Source organism: Agelaius tricolor, unplaced genomic scaffold (genome assembly GCF_023055355.1).
Source record: "Agelaius tricolor isolate 1412-34295 unplaced genomic scaffold, bAgeTri1.0.p SCAF_1, whole genome shotgun sequence".
Lineage (NCBI taxonomy): Eukaryota > Metazoa > Chordata > Aves > Passeriformes > Icteridae > Agelaius > Agelaius tricolor.
The window spans coordinates 86,977,571-86,997,633 of record NW_027269261.1 but is presented as its reverse complement, the minus strand read 5'-3'; the positions used below and the strand labels follow the sequence as shown (position 1 = coordinate 86,997,633).

The following is a 20,063-nucleotide window of genomic DNA, read 5'->3' as shown; positions in this document are numbered from 1 at the left end:
GCATTCTATTCCATTTTAGAAACAGTCATTTTAGTGGTCACCTTTCTGTGAGGTTGCTCACAATTTATTGAAACAGATTTGAAAAGCAGACAAGAGACTTTGTTTAAAGAGTTATAGCATATTTTTAATTTAAAGGGACCTTAAAGATCATCTAGTTTCAACCCCCTGCCAGGAACGGGAGCAACTTCCACTAGACCAGGTTTAGACCTAGACTTGTATGATTCCTGAGATCCACAACTTCTTTGGGCAGCCTGTTCCACTGTCTCACCACACTCATGTCATGTAATGACATTTAACTTGGAAAATGTTGTAACTGAGAGACCACGAGGTTCAGTGCAGCTCTTGTAATTTGGGAAGTGTGAATATGAAATGAATTTTCTGTAAAGTACTCCTTAGCACACCAGTAATGATTTTTTTCCCTTAAATTTGCAGCTTATCAGCTCAGGAAGTGCCAGCCTCCACCCACAGTTCCACATGCAGATTTGTTTACAGAAGATGATGACTTTGAAATAGGTAAAAAGATAGTATTTCTTTTTCTTTCTTCTGTTTTCACTTGAATTCTAATTAAACTAAGCTATTTCATCTTCCACCTGAGATTTTTATATACTTCTGTTTGAAGCATTTTTTGAGGTTTAACTTTTTTTTAATACCTTTTCCAGGAGATTTTGTGAAGTACAGGTGCCACCCTGGTTTTACTCTTGTTGGACAAGATATATTAACCTGCAAACTGAATGCACAGTTGCAGTTTGAAGGATCCTCTCCATCCTGTGAAGGTAAATACAAACTTGCATGGTGTGTATATCATTAATATGCATCCTACATAAAGCATCAAATTTCTGGCAATGTCATTTCATTGATGCTTAAAAGAAAATTTTCCATTTACTTCTTTAATATCTAAGAGATGCATGTTTTTGTATATTTGGACCTAAGAATTTTATGTAGAAATTTTTTTATTTAGAACCAATGAGAAGTGATTTTAACTATTCGACTTCATGATTACTGAAACACTAATTTTTAAAATTAATTTAAAATATTCTATTTTGCTTCATAACAATCCAAAGATTTATTTTTACTTTTGAAGAATCCTAAAAATATGAAATTAAATTAAGCTTTCAAAATAAAATAAGAAATTTTCCTTTGTGATTTGACAAATATGGTGACATTGTATAACAGTGTCACATGAAAAAGGTGTTTTAAAATAATATGTGGCAAATTTTAATTTTTCAAAAAGTATTGAATCCCTTTCAACTATTTATATTCTGTTAAAAAATACGGCATTTCAAACAAATGAAAATCTAATATGAAAGATGTTTAGATGCACATTTTTATATAACGTCCTCATATTCATGGAAAACGAGTTTATCCTGGAAATTTGTATTCAGTCTTCCAACCACTCTTCCAATTTTGTTTTTCAAAATATGTTGTTTGACTTTTTTTTCTTTATTTTATTTCATTTTGTTAAATAGTGGATGACAAAATGTTTTGAAATGTTGGAAAAGTGGTCAAAGAAGCATGTAGAATTTTGTCCTGAACTACCTCAAAATTCTGGGGGAAAAATAGTTACTGCTGAGATGCTATCATTAAAATTTAAGGAAATCAAATAGTTATTAGAATTTCTTTCTCTGTACTATAAAAGTTTAACTTGTATCTTTAATATGGAATTGTGGATGAAGTATCTTCCATATCATGAGGTGAGAACATCCATATGCACAAGTGGTAATCTGGAAGCACAACAATTATTGTGACACTGTAATAATAGCTGTATGTGTATCTTCCTGCCTGTTACCCTGGTTCTCTACTTTCATTATTTAAAAATTAATAAAGAATTTGTAGCGCAAACTATTAGTTTATTGATGCCATAATTTGTTTTATTCATCTAATTGTCTGCATGAGCACACATACTTGAGGTAAAGTGGCTTTTTTACCTCCCCTTTTTTGACATGTGCATACAATTAGTTGGATATCTGCCATGGCTTCAGAAATTGGACTCCATATCTTTGTTTTGAGTGGAAAAGAATCATTCTTAATTGCAAGACCCTTGCCATAAAATATGCAGAATTAATGGGAATATTGTGTACTGTTATGTCTTTCTTGTTAGAATAACTGAATACTTATTAATGTTTCTGATGATTTATTTTTTTAATCAATGTATTTCTCTGTTATAAATATAATATTTTAATAAGATGATTGTACTGCAAATCCAGACTTAATTTTTTAGTTAACAGTAACAGCAGTACCTTAACTCTTGACTATGTCAATTAGAGTGTAAATGTAAAATGAAAGCCTGAAATAAACTGAACAGTTATTGTAAAATCTACAGAGATATTAGGAACTTCTGATAAGGGTTAGCCATCCATAACAATTCCTGCAGAGGCTGTGCAAATGGCTGTGCTTTCTCTGGCTGTATCCTGTGAATACAGCAAAACTTTGTTACAAGGATGACATCAAAAGAAATAATCTGATCATGAAGAATGAAAGTGCCATTGAGTGATTCAGAGACAGTAGACAATAGAACTGGAGGCATTAGAGTAAGATTCTGGCAGTCATTTTGGACAGACATAAGGGATGAATTTCTTGAGGTAAATTGGGATGCACCTGATTTCCTTTCTTCAGCCAAGTTGTATCTTTCTTTTCTGGAAAGTAGAATTACTTGGTTTTATTTCTACCCCAGCCTCTCAATATTACTATGGAGATAAATGTTGAATGTGATTCCTATTTTATTATAAAACCCTAGCTGATATTTATGAACCACATGAAATATTGCTAGATCATTTAAAAGTTGTGCTTTTAATGACTGTCTTTATAGTGTTTGCTCATAGATAAATATTTGAAGGTACGCATGTTGCATTTTGTAAGCCTAAGTATTTGATGGGGGAAATACATATTTCTGCATCAGACCAGAAATTCTGTACACCAGAACATATACCCAGTGTTCCATATCTAGCACTGGCCACTAATGATTTTCTAGTGCAGGACAGAAAATCATGGCAAACGTGCAGTTAATTAAGGCCTCAACCCAACTGTAGCTAAGTCACTCTTAAGCCAGCAATGTTCTTTATATTTTGAATCCTGTAGGGCTGTTTCTTCAGCAGAATTACTCAGTCCTATTTTGAACCCATGTAAATGCCTTAAATCCACAAATTTTTGTGCAAGAAGTTATACAATTTATTTAAAATGTGAATTTATTTCTCTGTCTGCGCTGAACTCGGCACCTGCTGTTTCCATGTTGTCCAGTTCTTATAGGAAAAAATCAGTAACAAGTTGGCCTCTATTCACTGTACTTATGGCATGATTCTATAGACAAGAAGATATTTAATATCTTTCATCATTCTTCCCATCCTTCCCAATACCCTGCCCAATCCTATTCTATTTCTTTACAAGTGATGCAGGATGAAATGGCATTTATAAGAAATTATTTTATCCTCATAGACTTGAAAAAAAAATTTGCTACTTGCTATGTAATTTGCATATTGTATTTCAAACTAGTTTTTGAACTGCCTTCTCTACATTTTACCTGTAATTTAAAATTGTTCATATTTTCCTTTGTTAGTTCAGTTTCATATTTTCTAAAGATACAGGAACACTTTCCATTTTCCTGAGCTGTGCCACTATGTTGTAGTAGTCAAAAATATATTTATATGATAGAAGGCCAAATTTTAGGATATTATATATGAGTCTGATAACATATCTGACAGGCAAGAAAATGAATCTCCATGACCAATTCTACATCATTCTCAAGAGATGATCTCCAGAGCAGCTGTAAACACAGTACACCACAGTTTTCTTACAGCTCTTTTTCTCTTCCTGTCTGAGGACAGACTTTCTCAAGATGTTTGGTACTGTGTTAACTTGCCAGGTATTTTCGAACATGCAGAGCCCTATGCACCCCTACAGAACATGCTGTCATTGCGAATGGGTTTATGCTTAAAAGTATTGAACTGTTGTCATTTCTGTTTCTACACTTGGAGCCACTGCTCTCATCCTATACCTTTATACTCTTGCTGCAAATTTCTTTCATATTTTAGTTGCTGTTAGGGAAGAGTAGAGATGTACATTAAAGCATTATAAGCATTGTGACAGAAAGAAATATTCCTGTGCTGGTCACAAAAATTGCGATACTAGTTAGAGATAATGGGTATTCAGTGTAAGGTAATATGGCTGCTCAAAACACTTAAATTAGAGGGGTAATGTGATAATATTGTCCTAATGTGGTGATAATATTGATGAATAAAAAGCAAAATCAAAGATTAGGATATCAGAAATAGTATTAGAGTTAGGAATCTTGGTCAGGCCTTCCCCAAAAAACCTAAATCAAATTTCTGCAAAAGCCATGTTAAGGAATGTGTTTCTCAAAACTAGAATATGATGAAAGTGTTATGCTGACATGCAGAATTACCATTCTTATGACACTACCCCACTGCACACAATTACATGTGACTGTAACATAAAGAGAGTTGTGATTTCCTGTTGTTTTTCTGTAGGCATTGCCTCTGCGCATGAATTTATGCAAGTTGCACAAATAACATTTTTTGGAATTTACATGTGCAACAATCTTATTAAAAATGAATGTAAAATAGATTACTTATGTCCTCCAATATGCCTAAAGCATGTTTTTTAGTATTTATTCCTGTTATCATTCCAAACTATTTTACAGTAGCTACTTTTAATATTCATGGGGTTTACTTATAAATAATTGATTATTAAATATATTTTGCGGCTCAAACATCTAATTTTTTTTGCAGCTCAGATTTTCTCAAGTGGTAAATTTCACATCAATTCCTAAACTTCTAAATGTATAGGGAGTTGAGTCAACCTGTAATTTAACAAAAGAGAGTCCATGACGTATCAAATATATTAATGTGTTAGTCAAACAAAAGAAACAATATTAAGAGTATAATATTGTGTTGTATTGACCTTGGCCACTCTGTCTCTCCCCTTCTCAGTGAGACAGGAAAAGGAAATAAGATGGATAAAAACTTGTAGGTCAAGATAAGGCAATTTGCTAAAGCAAAAGTGAAAGGTCGCATGAACAAGAAGAGAAAAAAGCCAAATATTTTCTTCTCTACTTTCCATCATCAGGCAATGTCCAGACACTTCCTGGGAAGCAGGACTTCAGCATATGTAGCTGCTGTAAATAATGAGTACACTCTCTTTTTCCTCTTTCCTTTTAGCCTTTATTGCTGAGCCAATATCCTGTTGTATGGAATATCTCTGGTCAGTTTGGGTCAGCTGTCCTGACTAAGCCCCTTCCAAAGACCTTGCCCACCCCCAGCTGGCACTGCTGAGAGGTGGTAGTGCAGAATGTTGGAGAGACAGCACTGATGCTGTGCCAGCACTGCTCAGCAGTAGCCAAAATTCTGCTGCATTATCAACTTCTTTCTAGCTACCAATATAAAGCACACTACTGTGAGGGAGTGCTGTTGGGAAAAAGAACTCCATTTCAGCTAAATCAAACCCAACTATGTATGTGCTCTGCCTCAACCAGAGAACTTTTTATTTATGAGTATTCTATTTTTAAATGTTATGCTAAAAGGGCAGAGCTAATATTATTTAAAAAAAAAAGCTCAAAATAGCAGATTTTTTTACCTGTTGTATGTATGGTGAATACAAGATCATAACACTGTGGAGTTTACTTTTATTCAAATTATAGGTATCGCTGTGGTACTGAAAAATGGATGTGCCTTTTGTTTTAAGGAACAAGGTGAAACAGTCTTACTTTCTCAGTATCTCAGTTTTATATTTTCATATGTCTTTAGACATATGAATCTTGTAAAATTTAAATCTTGTAAAGTGTAGCTTCCAGCCTGGAGATTAAGTTCTGCAATCAGCAGCTAAGCTATACTGGAGAGGAATTGGTGATTAATTCATTAGGGGGCAGAAAGAGCCAATAAAGGCTGCCAAGGTGAGCTGTGTGCCAATTTGCCACAAAACCCCATGGTACAGCCAGCTTCCTAGACTGCAAAGGGGAAACACACAGTCTGCCTTCCCCTGAACTACTTCAGAGCTATTCCTCTCATTAGTCCCTGTGGTACATCAGCTATGAACAGCTTAGATTGGAAGGGACTTCTTGATGAATGACTCTTAGCCATAGGAAGTAAATCTTGGCAATAGGAAGACCTGAAGCTATAGCTCAGTGTTTAAAAATATTTGGTCACTTCTGTTCTAGCACAAAAGAGGAACTGAGCTGTTTACAGGTTAGAAGGACATAATAGTTTTGATCTTACTTGAATTTTCTGCTCTAGGAATATGCTGGTTTTGTCTCAGTACCACAGAGGAATATTTCATATCTCCTTTCACCCTTAGCATCCCTATTTGCACTGATTTGTATTAGAGAGGTGCATTCTTTTTTCCTCTTAAACATTATTTCTCCTTTTTGAAAATTGTTTTGTTAGTAAAATTCTAAAGTTCAGTGAGTGAATACAATAGAATATGTGAAGAAAAAAAATTCCTACAGCAGTCCTTTTGATGTCTTTCCAGTCCTAAAAGCAGTCAGACAAAAACTCAGACACAGGTAATAAAAACGCAGTTACCTTCATAAAGAATCCTTTATGGTGCACAACGCACTGGAATACATGCCAAAAATGTGCTGAAGATGCACATAGTAACATAAAGCAGACACAATTTTATGTTTCACAAATTAGCATAACTGACAAGAATTCCCAGTTAGAGATGAGGTAATTCCTTGCTGGTTTGACCCTTTTTTGAAACCCCCCCTGCTTTACATACTAACTAAACTTTGTTTATGAAAAAGTGTCTTGAGAAGCCATTTTAACCTGGGTCCCCAGAGAATTTAACCTTGGTCCCCAGAGGATTCAAGTCTCTAGGAAGGTGTTCTTTCTGTCTAACAGAGTAGGTGAAATGCTAGCTACAAATCTGTGTAGTTATACAATGATAGGCTACAGTGCTACAAATATATAAAGAATATATAAATGCAAAAAGGCAAAAATCAGTTTGGCATCACTGCATTGATATGTTTCTTGTGTACATGTGATGATGTGTTCAAGGAAATGCTCTGACCTTTAAGCTGTTGATTTTTAATATTCACTCACCAAATAAATGTTCTTAATTACAAAGCAACATCATACTTTTCCTCAATTATGAGAGAAGGGCATGAGGAAACATCTGCAAAAGGCACATTTCCCCCGTGGTGAATAATTTAGTTTCAGGTTCCTTCTTAAGATTTGGCTGCAAGCAATGAGACAGCTAAGAGCAACTTTTCCCTGATATTGATAATTTTTGCATGCTTTTGAAATAACTTTTTTTTAATTATTTTTTCATACCTAGTAACTAAGCTATTTCCTTGTCTCTTTCCTTCACTTTTTGTCCCTGATGTCTTTACAAGAAAAACTAGATAGTCAAAGAGCAAAGCAGCTGAAATAAAGAGGCAGGAATAGTAAGTTTTGTGTGTTTTTTACCCTTTCCTCTCCCCTCCACAATTTCCTATTCCTGGCTTTTTTTCTTTTTGCAGACCATTCTTACCATTTCTTCTCTGGAGAACTGCCACAGGTTTCTCAGATGATCACAGTCAGTGTCTGTGCCATATGAGTGTATCTTTCTTCCTGTTCTATGACAGTTCTTTTATCCCAAAAGAAACTAACATTTTTCACTTCTCTGAATTGTTGACTTTGCTCTAGGTTTTCATTTCTTTCCTTCCCTGACTCAATTTTTTAAAGATGCTTGCAGTGTATTTCTTGAGTTAGTGAACAATATCTCAGCACTTAGTGACAGTGTTCTGGGGATGACTGTACATTGATCTCAGATTTTTCAAAATGTAATTTTGAATCCTATTCTTAGTTGATAATCTTCCATCCAAAATTCCAAAAACTTCATACACTGGAGTAAGTAAACAGAGTTCATTCAGTGAGTTCTTAAGAAGATACTTAGAGGGCACCTCTCTGAAAATTATATCTGTGGTAATTTAGCTGAAAGAGCACCCATATAAAGGAGGCAATAACGGCCTTTTAGAATAACCCAGCTGTAAACTTCTCTGGAAGAATTGTACTATTACACTTCTCAAGTAATGAGATCAGCAGGCTTTAGTCTTGTCTGGACTGTATCTGTGTAACATCCAGATTGTGTTTGCAAACCCCAAAACTGAATGACTACTATATAATTGGTTTCACGAGTGATTTGACTAATAACCATTTGATATGGTTATTTCCATAACTCCATAAGATGCTGAGGAAAAGCAAGCAACAAATGACATTTGTATCCTTCACATTTGTGCTGCTAGTGTTTAGATATGGCATGTTTACAAAACCACTCCAGATGTACTTCCTACACTCCCATGTCCCATTCCAAGTGAGCCATACGTTGCAACTTCTTGTTTGCCATGTTTAGTTTATTGTAACTGTTTCTAAACCATAATTTATCCAGAGAGGTGACAGATTTCCAGTGTTGAAAAGAATCACTGTGTCTTGCTGTGAAAAGTCAGACAGCATCACTTATTTCTCCAGGTTGCTTGTAACTTTTGACTTTGCAATTTTTGTAATTTTTGAAGACAGGCTTTTAATTCTCAAGTTTTTCTCATGAACGCTACCATTTTTAATAAACATTTCAAGTAAGCTGATACTGAATCAGTATAAAAAACCTTTTTCCTTCTTAAAATAGCATAAGGAATGATACTACAGGACAAAGCAGGTTGTGGAACTGAGTCATGTCAGCTACTCTTCATCAGTGATGTGCACTTTTATTCATGTCAGACAGGAAATGCTGTGGGGAAAATTATTGTTATTTATCTGATGTTATTTATCTTTATTTTATGCCCAATTTTTTTCTTTGAGAACTTGCTGGTTTATTTGTATTTTTTGCAAACTTATGAGTCAGAGCACCTTTTGACAGCATTTTCCCAAGTTATTCTTGTATTAGTTTGAAGAATAGAGGAAGTCAAAGTAGCAGTGTGTTTCATTTTAGGAGAGTGAGAGAAGAAGCTACTGTCATTAAACACATGCAACACTATATTCTTAGACAGAAGTTCATGTGAAATTTCTGAGTGTCATTTTACTAAAGGTGTTTCTACCTCAAGAGGCAATCCCTGGATTATTGTCTAAAGGATTCTTACTGCTTTATATACCATTGTCCCACAGGCTTTCCCTCTCTTAGGATCTTCTATGAAGGATGGCTTTGCCTCTTGGGGATACTGTCTGCTGCAGCCAGTGCTGTCAAATAGCACTGGCTATTTGATAGCAGAAAGGGATATATGCCAAAGAAAAATTAGTTGCATACAGTCTTTTGCCCAACCCAGATCTTGTTCCCCTGCTTGATGCCCTATTCCCACTTGCATATTACATCCCTCCTTTTCACTGGCTGACATTTTTCTCTCTGACTGAAGAAATTTTTCAGCTACAACTGAACCTAAATTTCACCTCCAAGTTTGCAAAAGGTCTTCTGAGGGAAATGGTCCAGTTTTGAATGTTTGTTTCTGATATTTATGTGTGGATTTCCCCCCACAGTATACTTTTTCTGCTGATCACTTTTCCCTCTGTTGTTTTGTTTTTCACTTTTCTTAGAACCTTTACTTTATTTAAGTGTTTGGCCACTATGACAGATGATTTCCAGGAATGCATTTCTATTGTGAATCTTACACAAAAATATTGTTAGCATGAACATATATTATGAGACCGTGGACAAAACGTATCAGGAAACAGATTTGAAAAAATGAGTCCTATGTGAAAGGCAAAATGTTAAATAGTGACAAAACTTCCTAATCAAACCAGTGTTTAGGATATAAAATTTGCAGTATTTTAATACATTATACTCCTTTCAGTATGCAGAGATCATGAATACCTATGAATACTAGGTGAAATTTAAAGTTCAGACTTTAAATAACAGGGGAGGTAGTTGCTAAGAAGGTCTTACTTGGGTGACTTGGAGCATTTTATATTGCAAATGAACACTTTACGTAAAACTTGTGTACTTTCAAATAATCTCGTATGTCTAGATGTTTCAATATGTTGTCATGTTCATGTAACAGGCTTCATTTCTAAAGCTGGTTCATTTTTTTAGGATCTCATATAGAATACAGTTTCCAAATAAAAACTTTTACTGGTACTTTTACCTCACCTGTGTGACTGATTGCACCAACATATGTGAATTCCTTGACTGAAACCACTTTAGGCTCTAACATATTTCTTTCTGGATCGATGCATTACGGTAATTTATAAATGAATACAGTGTTTCCTAAATCAAGGTATATAAAAGTGGTCCTGTTTCTGTGCATATTATAGGGAATTTTTTCCCCTTCCATCTAGAATGTTTTAACATATTTTCATTTGGAAACTGACCCTGAAGCATGCATTTAATGGAGAAGAAGCACTTTGTTTCATTGCTGTTCTTAGTGTTCTTTTTGTGTCCATTTTAGCACAATGTCCAGCAAATGAAATTCGTACAGAATCATCAGGAGTGATCCTCAGCCCAGGTTATCCAGGCACCTACCCCAACTCTCAGACATGTTCTTGGACTATTAAGGTTGAGCCAGGATATAACATCTCCATTTTTGTAGAAATGTTTCAAAGTGAAAAGCAGTTTGATGAGCTGGAGGTATTTGATGGTAAGAAAGATTTAAATTCTATCTTATTACACAAGATCAAATACTGGGTGGAGTGGGCCTTGATTTGCAATTTTTGGGATCACAATGCAGTGATATATCTGAAAATAAAACAATAATTCAGAATTCCTATTACTTTTGCCTTAAATCTAAATTTATTACCCAATGCAAGTTTTTATAGATGTATTCATGACAGAGAATATTTTAAATTTTCTTAGATATTGTTACAGAGGAGCATTAACAACTGCAGTTTCCCTGGGAAAGTCAACATAGTTTTCTGTTTCCAGCGAAATTTATGCAGTGGTCCAAAAGGAGATGTTATCATGCTGATCCAAAATGGTTCATTTCTGGTGAAGAAGTATTTTGGGGTTATAATTACATTTGTCCAAATGAATAAAATTATTTGAATCTTAATACTGAAATTTGAGTTCAAATACCCTATCTGCTTTCTCCATAGCATTGCAGACCAGGGTTGTTCACTGTTTGAAAATAACACTGTTGAAGTGTTCATCTGTTTATGGACAAAGAGCAGAAAAATGTGTTGTCACTTCTCAAAGGACCCTACTTAATTCTTATTTTCTACTTCATTCTGAACTTATTATGACTTATTATGTTCTCGTTGATTGACAAGGATAACTTGTCTCTGATTGTTCTTAAATTCATTTTTCATCATTTAGAGACCATTATCATATCTTCCTTCATTAACCTAGAATAGATGATAAGTATGATAGAAATGATGAATATTCACTATGGGAGTTTCAGAGCATGAAAAAATATTAAAAGGTCATATCTTTTGAGGTATCTTGTTTTAAGTATTCTTCTGAAGGATTAGATTTTAATGTCTGAAATTACTATTTTTTTTCACTTTTTGGTAGAAACATCCTTAAAAAATCCACAATATTTTTGATGCTTTTAGAAATACCATATCATAGCATATTTTTTTCTTCATAACATGTATGCTGGTCCATGTCAGGCTAGTGCAGAAAACAGTCTGCAAAAAAATCTATTAAGACAGGCTTTTCTTCCATTCCATTTTGTATCAAAGACAATATGGAATGTTACTGGAACTTTTCTAGTGTTCTGTTCACTTTGTTTTCTTTTGGCAAATTTAGTTGAAACAGCATAATTTTCCTGATGTATATTTTTGTTTTCTTTCCTCTGAATTTAAATGTAATGGAACCAAATTATCAATAATACATCTGAGAGAAGAACTAATGTTGTTCCTACATTTTTAAGCACTTTAATTTCATGGCATGAAATAATATTCTTACAAATTCATCTCTACTGCAGCTCTGCAGAAGTAATTTTTTTCTACCACCTACCAGCAACCTTAAGTGAAAAAGATAATGGCATACTTATAAACTCTCAACTATAGTGCCATGTGGAGATTCCTGAGCTAGCTCTCAACAAGTTGATATTCAGATATGGTCCATTGCAGCACCTTGCAGAGATACTTGTTTGTGTCCCTGTGGCCACATTAGCAATGTGCTTTGCTAATTAGTTAGACATCTCAGCATGAGTTTTTGGGGGCAGAAGACAATACCGATGTAGCTCTACTGCTTCCAGTGATGGCTATAACTCAGACTCAAATGTTGCTGCATTTTGCAGCAAACAAATGTGTGTCATATTGTGGGGCCTTGTGTGGTACAAAAAAGTGTATTTAATCTAGGTTAGTAGAACCGCACTGATCTATCTCTAAAAGGTAAAGATACATCATCAAACTTTATGGAGAAACTGTATAAAGATTTGCAAGACAAATATTTAGGGAATTAGTGCTGCTAAGGCACTCATCTCTGATTGATTCTTAAGGCAGCTTTGGAATGCAAAGCACAGCAAGAGCTACACCTACCTGACTGCACTGTACATTATGGTGCTTCAGCAGCTGGACGATGATCAGGGTGGGCAGCCAGTCTGTAAAGTCAGCCTGGTCAAGTGGGAGCAGCAAGCCCATTAGCCATTCCCACTTACCTGTCACACCCTTAGAAAACCCTCTCTGGATTCTAAACCAGGGAATCCATAAGTGTTACATAAACATAATTATTAAAGTGTTTTGAAGTTTAAATTATGGCATTCAGGTATTTACACTGAATAGCATTCATTTAGTACAGAATTTTTTTTTCTCTGAAATAAACTGAAACTAATCTATCACTGAAAATAGAAGGAAATGCCAACGTTTATTGGATGTTCTCTTGAATGTTGGATGTTATCTTGAATATTCAAGAAAATATCCTAATATTCAAGGGAACATCCTATGACAGATCACCACACCAGAAGTTGAGTGTGTTGTTTCCGTAGATAGACAAACTCTGAAATAATAATTAAATAAATGTCAGATTCAATAACAACTGAGTCATGCTGCTGACCCTCCTGAACACCATCTGAAGAGCTGACTGGTAGGTAAGATACAGAAACTGAAACTCAACTCTGGGAAAAACAAAGCAAAACTAAAATACATTGAATCGATCCTCTGATCTCCTAATGATTAACAAATGTGGTATGGCATATCATGCTGCAAAATAATTTCATGATCACTAATAAGGATTCTTACCTTATTGTAGGTAGTAGGTCTTTATTTGTAGAAGTCTATTCTTTAGTCCCTTGAGAATTTTAAAGGAACATTTACATTCCAAACTGTAACAAGGGTATTAAACAGATTTACAAAATCCAAAGTGAAGCATAGAGTAACTGAGTCAAATGTCATGTTCTAAATAATTTTTTCAAGCAAAAATAGGAATTGACCTTAGCATTCCTTATCATTTATCCTACACTGTAATCATCTAACACTAGCTCTGCAATATGACAAACAAACAAGTTGTGAAGCAGTTTTATGAGGGCATGCTGAGCAACCTGTGCCTAAAACGATGCTTATTTCTTCTTATTTTGTAGATGCATTTATTATTTAGAATTTTTTTAATATTGCTAACTTAGTTGTAGTATTAGGGGACTGAAATGCAGTTCCTAAGAACTGGGAAGTAATTTTAATGTTCAGGTTTTTGTGACTTCCATAGCCTCTCTTTTGTACCTGAAATGTCCCAGTCAGAAATGATACTTTTTATTTTATTGAACCGGTTGGGGCTGATAACAATTTTCAATTGTATTGTATTCTATTTTTAGTTGTTGTCATTTGATTCAGTTTTATTTTTCTATTTTCATGTAACATAAGAAGACCTAATGAGGCTGTAGCTGCTCAAACTCAGCAAAAAATCAATGAAGAAACTCTTTATTTGTAATAGTAACTCTGACCAAGATAATGTTGGTTGGCATAGCTTTCTTAAACTTGAAAAAACATGGAGCAAGGGACATGGTGAGCATGTGAGAGTGCTTCAGCTGGGGAAAACATTACTTTCATATGGAGGAAAAGAAAAGCCATTTCATGTTTTAGAAAGCTTCCAGTTGGAGATTGGATTGATAAATGGATTTTTTTTGTTGTTGTTCTCTTCTATATATGTTGTTATATAAGTAGTCCTGAAATCATTATCTGTGCCTCTATGGTTTTATTCTGGTGAAGATATTGGTTTAGGGCCAGGATCCAGTTTTTCAGCACCTTGTATTTACCATAAAAGAACACTACACTAAAATGGAACTATAATAAACATACTAATTAACAGAACTTAGTCCTAGTGAAGCATGCAAATTCATAACACTTGTACATATGTGTAATCCAAATGAAACAGTTGTTGTCTTACACATGGCAGAGCTTTTTTTTTAGCTACTGTTTTCATTATGTAATATGGTGGTGTTTAAATTGTACAAGCTGTACAATACTAAAGTATACATTTGCTACCACTCACTAGTTAGAAAAGAGCTTAAATAAATAATAGATTTAAAAGGGTAAGGAGCTGACACAGACCCTCATTCAGTGTATTTGTGCCAAATAAAAATTAATACCTCTTTTTATTTTAAACAACTACTTTATTCAGGTTTTATGGAGAAATCTCTAGGTGCTTTAAATTTCCATCTGTTTGTACCTAGATTTTTTTTATCTAGGTACAAACAAATGGAAATATAAAGCAATTATAATGCTCTCTAGTGAAAACCTAAAACCAGATGGACAGTTTAAATTGAGATCTGTTTGTTATTTCTCTGACAAGGAAATGTCTGGCTATTTCCTATGCTACCATGTTCACATACGCAGCTTAGTTACAATATTAAAAGAATTACTTAAATGCACAGTACTTTAAAACTTCAGTAGTTTCTTTATTCATCTCTGAAGGTTCTTCTGGGCAAAGCCCCTTACTGGTTGCTTTGAGTGGAAATCATACTGGGCAACTGAACTTCACAAGCAAAATGAATCAGCTGTATCTCCGCTGGTCAACGGATCATGCAACCAGCAAGAAAGGATTCAAGATTCGTTACTCAGGTAAATATTCATGCTTTCTCTTAAATTATATTTTGTGGATATACTGTTGTCCACTTCTAATATAATGTCTGTTTCTCTGAAGATAATTTTTTATAATGTTTATTTTAAGGATGTTAAATCATTCTGTTTTAAGTTAAGCACAGAACTTGGTCTCTCCATTTTTTCCCAGTGTGACAGACTTCTCCAGATTATTACTTCTCCAATTTATACTCCTCTCTGCACCTGTTCTCTTGTCTTATCAGATCCGGAGAGAGGCCTTTCAGATGTAGTGGTAGGGATAACCCTTAGACTTTCACAGAAGTACTCAGAAGTGAGAATTTTTGATCCTCATTAGTGGTGCACTACTTCAGCTGCAATTCAGTACACAATTATTAGGTTTCCAATTTCCTAGAGCTGCAGTTCACAACTCTCATTATTATGTTTTTCTTCATGTACAAATAAATGAAAAACTGAGGGGGTGGAAAAAATCCCTCATTTCTTCAACAGGTTGCATATGAATCTGGTAAAATGAAAATACGTAACTAGTCTATCTAAATAGTGCTAAAATTATTTCCCATATTAATAACAAACATCAAGAAGAAATATATTGCAGTACTAGATTATGAGTTATGTGTAGACATATTGACCCTTACTCAGTTTGCAGCCATATTGCTACTAAAAGGCTTGGCTAAGGGATCATTTACATGATGTGAATAGCATGTGTGAGAGAGAAAGGTGATAATTGCTGTCATTAACATTTGCTTCTTCTGTGTTTGGATTTGATTAGCAATGTAAAGGTTCTGTGAGTTAATTTTGGAGGCTAAATATTGTCAATAAAAATTAAGTAGAGAAAGGAATCCTAAGAATGTTTTAGCAGAACACTTCATGAAGTACCAGGTATCTCCCATTTAGTCATGGTAAATGTTCTTAGGGTGACCGTTTTTGGGAAGCTCACTCCTTTTATGTACCATCCATGCTCTGCCTGTCTAATTTCTGGAAAGTTTCTCTTGTTACTGAAATGTAAGATCAGGGCCCAGCTCAGAGCATAATTATGATTTTTTCAGGGATTTAAGAACTAAGCAGGAACTGTTTACAGTCAGGAAAAAAAATCACTAAAAGCATCTTCACCTGCATTTTTGGATAATTACTACAGACAAATTGAAGCTGAGGAATGGGGAAAAGATTTTTTTCAAGCATACTGGATATTAATATAGGTTTTTATCATAAAAAAGCAATTGCAGGACTTAATAGATAGATTGAGAATGTGCAAGAGGGAACAAAGAGAACCTGTCACATTGTAGCCCTCAAATGTGTGACAGTGAAAGGAGCTGGCCTTCGTTCATTAATTCAAAGTGAGGAAGCAATATCAAGGTTACATGAATAGACTTCATGTGAAGGTGTTGGTTTGTAAGTATCAAATTATTAAGGAGGCTGATTTTTGAGGAATGGCAAAATATGTTAAATCTTTGCATGTACACAAAACATGTTTTGCAGTCCTGAAGAAGTGGTGTGTAATTTCTAGGCTCAATTCATCAATTATTATGGCACTAGCTATGACTAACAATAAAACTGGGGGACTGGAGAGAGATATGCAATCCTTATGGCTATGTTTTAGGAACAAACAACAGTTTAGCTTTTTCCGCTTCACTAACAGTCAGTGCCTGCATTTTTCTCTAAACTTCTGTCCATTTTACATGAGATTCAATGGAAATAATCAGCATGAAAGAAGAGTAACAGTGAGCGGCAGCATAAACAATTGGATTTGAATCCTAATGAGGGAGAGCAACATCATCAAAGTAGGAAAAATACAAGATCCCAAAAAGGCTATTGATACTGTGGCAGCTGTGACTGAGCCAGCAGGCTTCCTCATGATGAAGATCCTATTGAAATGAATTACTGCCCTCCCATAACCTTTCCTTTCTTCTCCAGCTATGCCTGTGCACAAAATTTTGTAAATTGTCATTTTGTCACAGCTAGATTTCAGTTGTAGTTACAAATTTTATTCACTGTTAAAAACTGCTAGAAGCTTTCATGAGAATGCTTAATATTTTCTTTAGCATTCAACCTTAATTGTGTAAGCTGTTTGCTTAATATTATGTTTGCTATCATGTAATATAAGACTTATTGCTAAATCTCAGTGGAAAAAAGCTGAGGCATTAAAGCAGACAGGTATTCTTTTAAGGACTTTGACATATTATACCTGCACTAGCTTAGATTTTAGTCTAAATTATACATTTCCTAACTGCACTAATGCCTATATATTAAATCATCTCTTTCTTAACCTACAGAATATCTGAATAGCATCCCTCAATAATTTATAACCCTGCATACACATTCCTACCCAAGCAAGCTAGGGGAAAAGTATAACTAAGAAAAGGTAGATTAATCTTTTCTTTTTTTTTTAATTATTGGTAGAAGGATTGAAAGTGCACTACAGTACCTGGCATAACTGCTGGAGGCACATGGACTTGGGAACCAGATGGGGACTTCCTTTGCTATTTTTCAAATTGCCATTGCTACTATAACAGTTACAGGCTTTTGTTTAACTTTTGGTTATTCATTCAAAAGTAAATAAGTCTAGTGGTTACTAAGCTAATTTGCAATTTCCTTCCAAAAGCACTATTTTTTCTTATTTCTCAGGTTTAAGTGGCCAGGTTTTTGTAGCGGGGGGGCTACAAGTATGGCCTCTTTGAGAAGCTGCTAGAGGCTTCTCCCATGTCCAGAAAAAATGGGTTCAGCTGGTTCCAAGATGGACCTGCAGCTGGCCGTGGATAGGGTAGTGCCTCTGCAAAAACACACTTAAATATACATGTAAATATACATGTGTATATATATATATATATGTAAATATACATATATACGTGTGTATGTATATATATATATATATACTCAGCAGCAGCTAGAAGGAGTGAGAATACATGAGTGGCAACTCTGCAGAAACCTCGGTTGGTGAAGATGGGGGGAGAGGAGGTGCTCCAGGCACCAAAGCCAAGTTTCCTTGAAGCCTGTATTGCTCTCTAACCCTAGCATACCACTAAGGCCCACCCAGCTGCTTGCTTACTCCCCACACAGCAAGATACAAGATGGAGCAGAGAATCAGAAGAATAAAAATGAGAAAACTTGTGGGATGAGATAAACAGGTAAAGTTTAATAGGTAAAACAAAAGCTGCACATTTGCAATCAAATCAAAATAAGGAATTCATTCACCATTTCCCATTGACAGGGGTTCAGCTATCTCAAGGAGAGCAGGGCTACACCAGCCTTAATGGTGATTTGAACATAACTTGCAACACTGGTCCTTCATTCTTCTTCTCCTAGCTTATATTGTTTGTTGGTCATGACACCATATCTTATGGACTGTCTCTTTGGTCAGTTGGGGTCAGCTGTCCCATCTGTGTCCCCTCCCAAATCCCTGTGCATCCCCAGCCCCCTTGCTGGTGGGATGGTGTGAGAAGCAGAAAAGACCTTGACTCAGTGTAAGCTTTGCTCAACAGTGACATCCCTGTATTATCAACACTGTTTTCATCAGAAATCCACAACACAGCCTCATTTTAGAACCTTTGAAAAAAATTAATACTCTCCTAGACAAACCAGCATACCTGGGAAAAGAGGAGGGGAAGGGGAGAGCAGGCAGAGCAGAGGCTTTTCACAATTTGGTTTGATATCTCATTATCTTACTCTGATCTGATTGGTAAGAAATTAAATTAATTTCCCCAAATCAAGTCTGTTTTGCCTATGACAGTAACAGCTGAATGATCTCTCCCTGTCCCTATTTCAGCCCACAGGCCTTTTGTTATATTTTCTCTCCCCTGTGCAGCTGAGAAGGGGAGCAATTCTGCAGCTTTGGCGTACACCTGGCATCCAGGCAGGGTCAACTCAGCACACTTTTATTATGTTCTTTTAACCTCTTAAGTAATTGCAAGAAGCTTAATTCTTCACCACTCTTTTCTTGTTATTTTTAGGCTTTGGACATGTTAAACAAGTGTTTCTACTCCCTCTCTATTTCAATTTAGAATAAAAGAATATTGATTAGTTTGTTTACTGTGTGAAGAAGTTCATCAGACTCTGTATAATGGTTTTTTCTCCAATTTGTAAACTTTTAGGTGGGTGATTTGCACAGCAGGAAGGTCACAGCGAAGTACTGTGAATCACAAAAAATATTCAGGATGATTTACAAATGTTGAACCACCAGTAAGAATAGCTGTCATATAAATAGCAGGTTATTTAGTCAGATATTTATTTTGCAAACATTCATAACTATATCACTAAAGAGGGAATAGGTCTTTGAAAATTTATCTTGTCTTTTCATGTTGTTTATTTGTTAGATATAAAATAAAATGCAAAAGAAAAAGAATGACAGCCTGATCCCTTTTTGTTGCTTGGTTGAGTATTGTTCTCCATTTTGATCCTGTACATTTTAAAATGAAAAGTAACATATGGAATGGATAGTCCATTCATTAAGGAAATGGTTTAGTAATCAGAAAATCTATATTTAGTTTTCTTATGTGTCCTTATCTACTTACTTTAGGCAGTGTCCAATTTCTTATCTATAAAGTGAGTATGACAGTAGCCCTCTACTACAGAGGATATTTAAAGAATAGCAGTACAAAGAGATAAGATTCTGCAGCAATATGATGAAGACAATTAAGTATCCAAAAGGGAAACTTATAAGGAGGGAGTGTACTGAGGTGTGACTTTTTATTTCTCAACATAAAATCTAGCATGTAAGGTGAACAAATCATTATGGTATCTGAAGAAATTTTTTTCATTTATTTATAATTTCAAATATAGTGCTGTTTCTGTGAATACTTACAAATATCTTCTCCATATTAGTTTTTTTTTACTATTGATCAAGGAAACTGCTGGGAAATCAAGTCCTTTGCTAAGATCAGTTCTTTGATAAAATTTTGTAGATTCCCTGTAGAGAGTGAGTTCTACAAAATCATCTGGGAGGGTTGGACATGGAACTTTAAAGAATTTTAATTTGTAATTGGGAGTCATTTAATTGAACTTCCCTGAGACAGAGTGTCTCAAACAGCAAAAAAATCCCCTCAACATAAATATTTAAATGTTCCAGCTATTAAGAGAATATGCTTTGTTAGAGTGTGGTCCTGCAAATACAACATCAGTGTTTATAGGTGTTGCTGTCCACACATCCATTGACTAGTGATATGTGAT

At 34.9% G+C, this 20,063-nt stretch overlaps 1 protein-coding gene across 2 annotated transcripts in view; it reads left to right on the top strand.

Moving 5' to 3' along the window:
* The window catches only part of CSMD1 (CUB and Sushi multiple domains 1), a 1,073,555-nt gene that overhangs the window by 967,760 nt on the left and 85,732 nt on the right, over positions 1-20,063 (top strand). For both annotated transcript variants that reach the window (XM_071442193.1, XM_071442195.1), the window contains exons 45-48: positions 433-513; positions 660-773; positions 10,361-10,549; positions 14,760-14,906. In XM_071442193.1, coding sequence (XP_071298294.1) covers positions 433-513; positions 660-773; positions 10,361-10,549; positions 14,760-14,906 — 531 coding nt within the window. The remainder of the gene's footprint in view (positions 1-432; positions 514-659; positions 774-10,360; positions 10,550-14,759; positions 14,907-20,063) is intronic.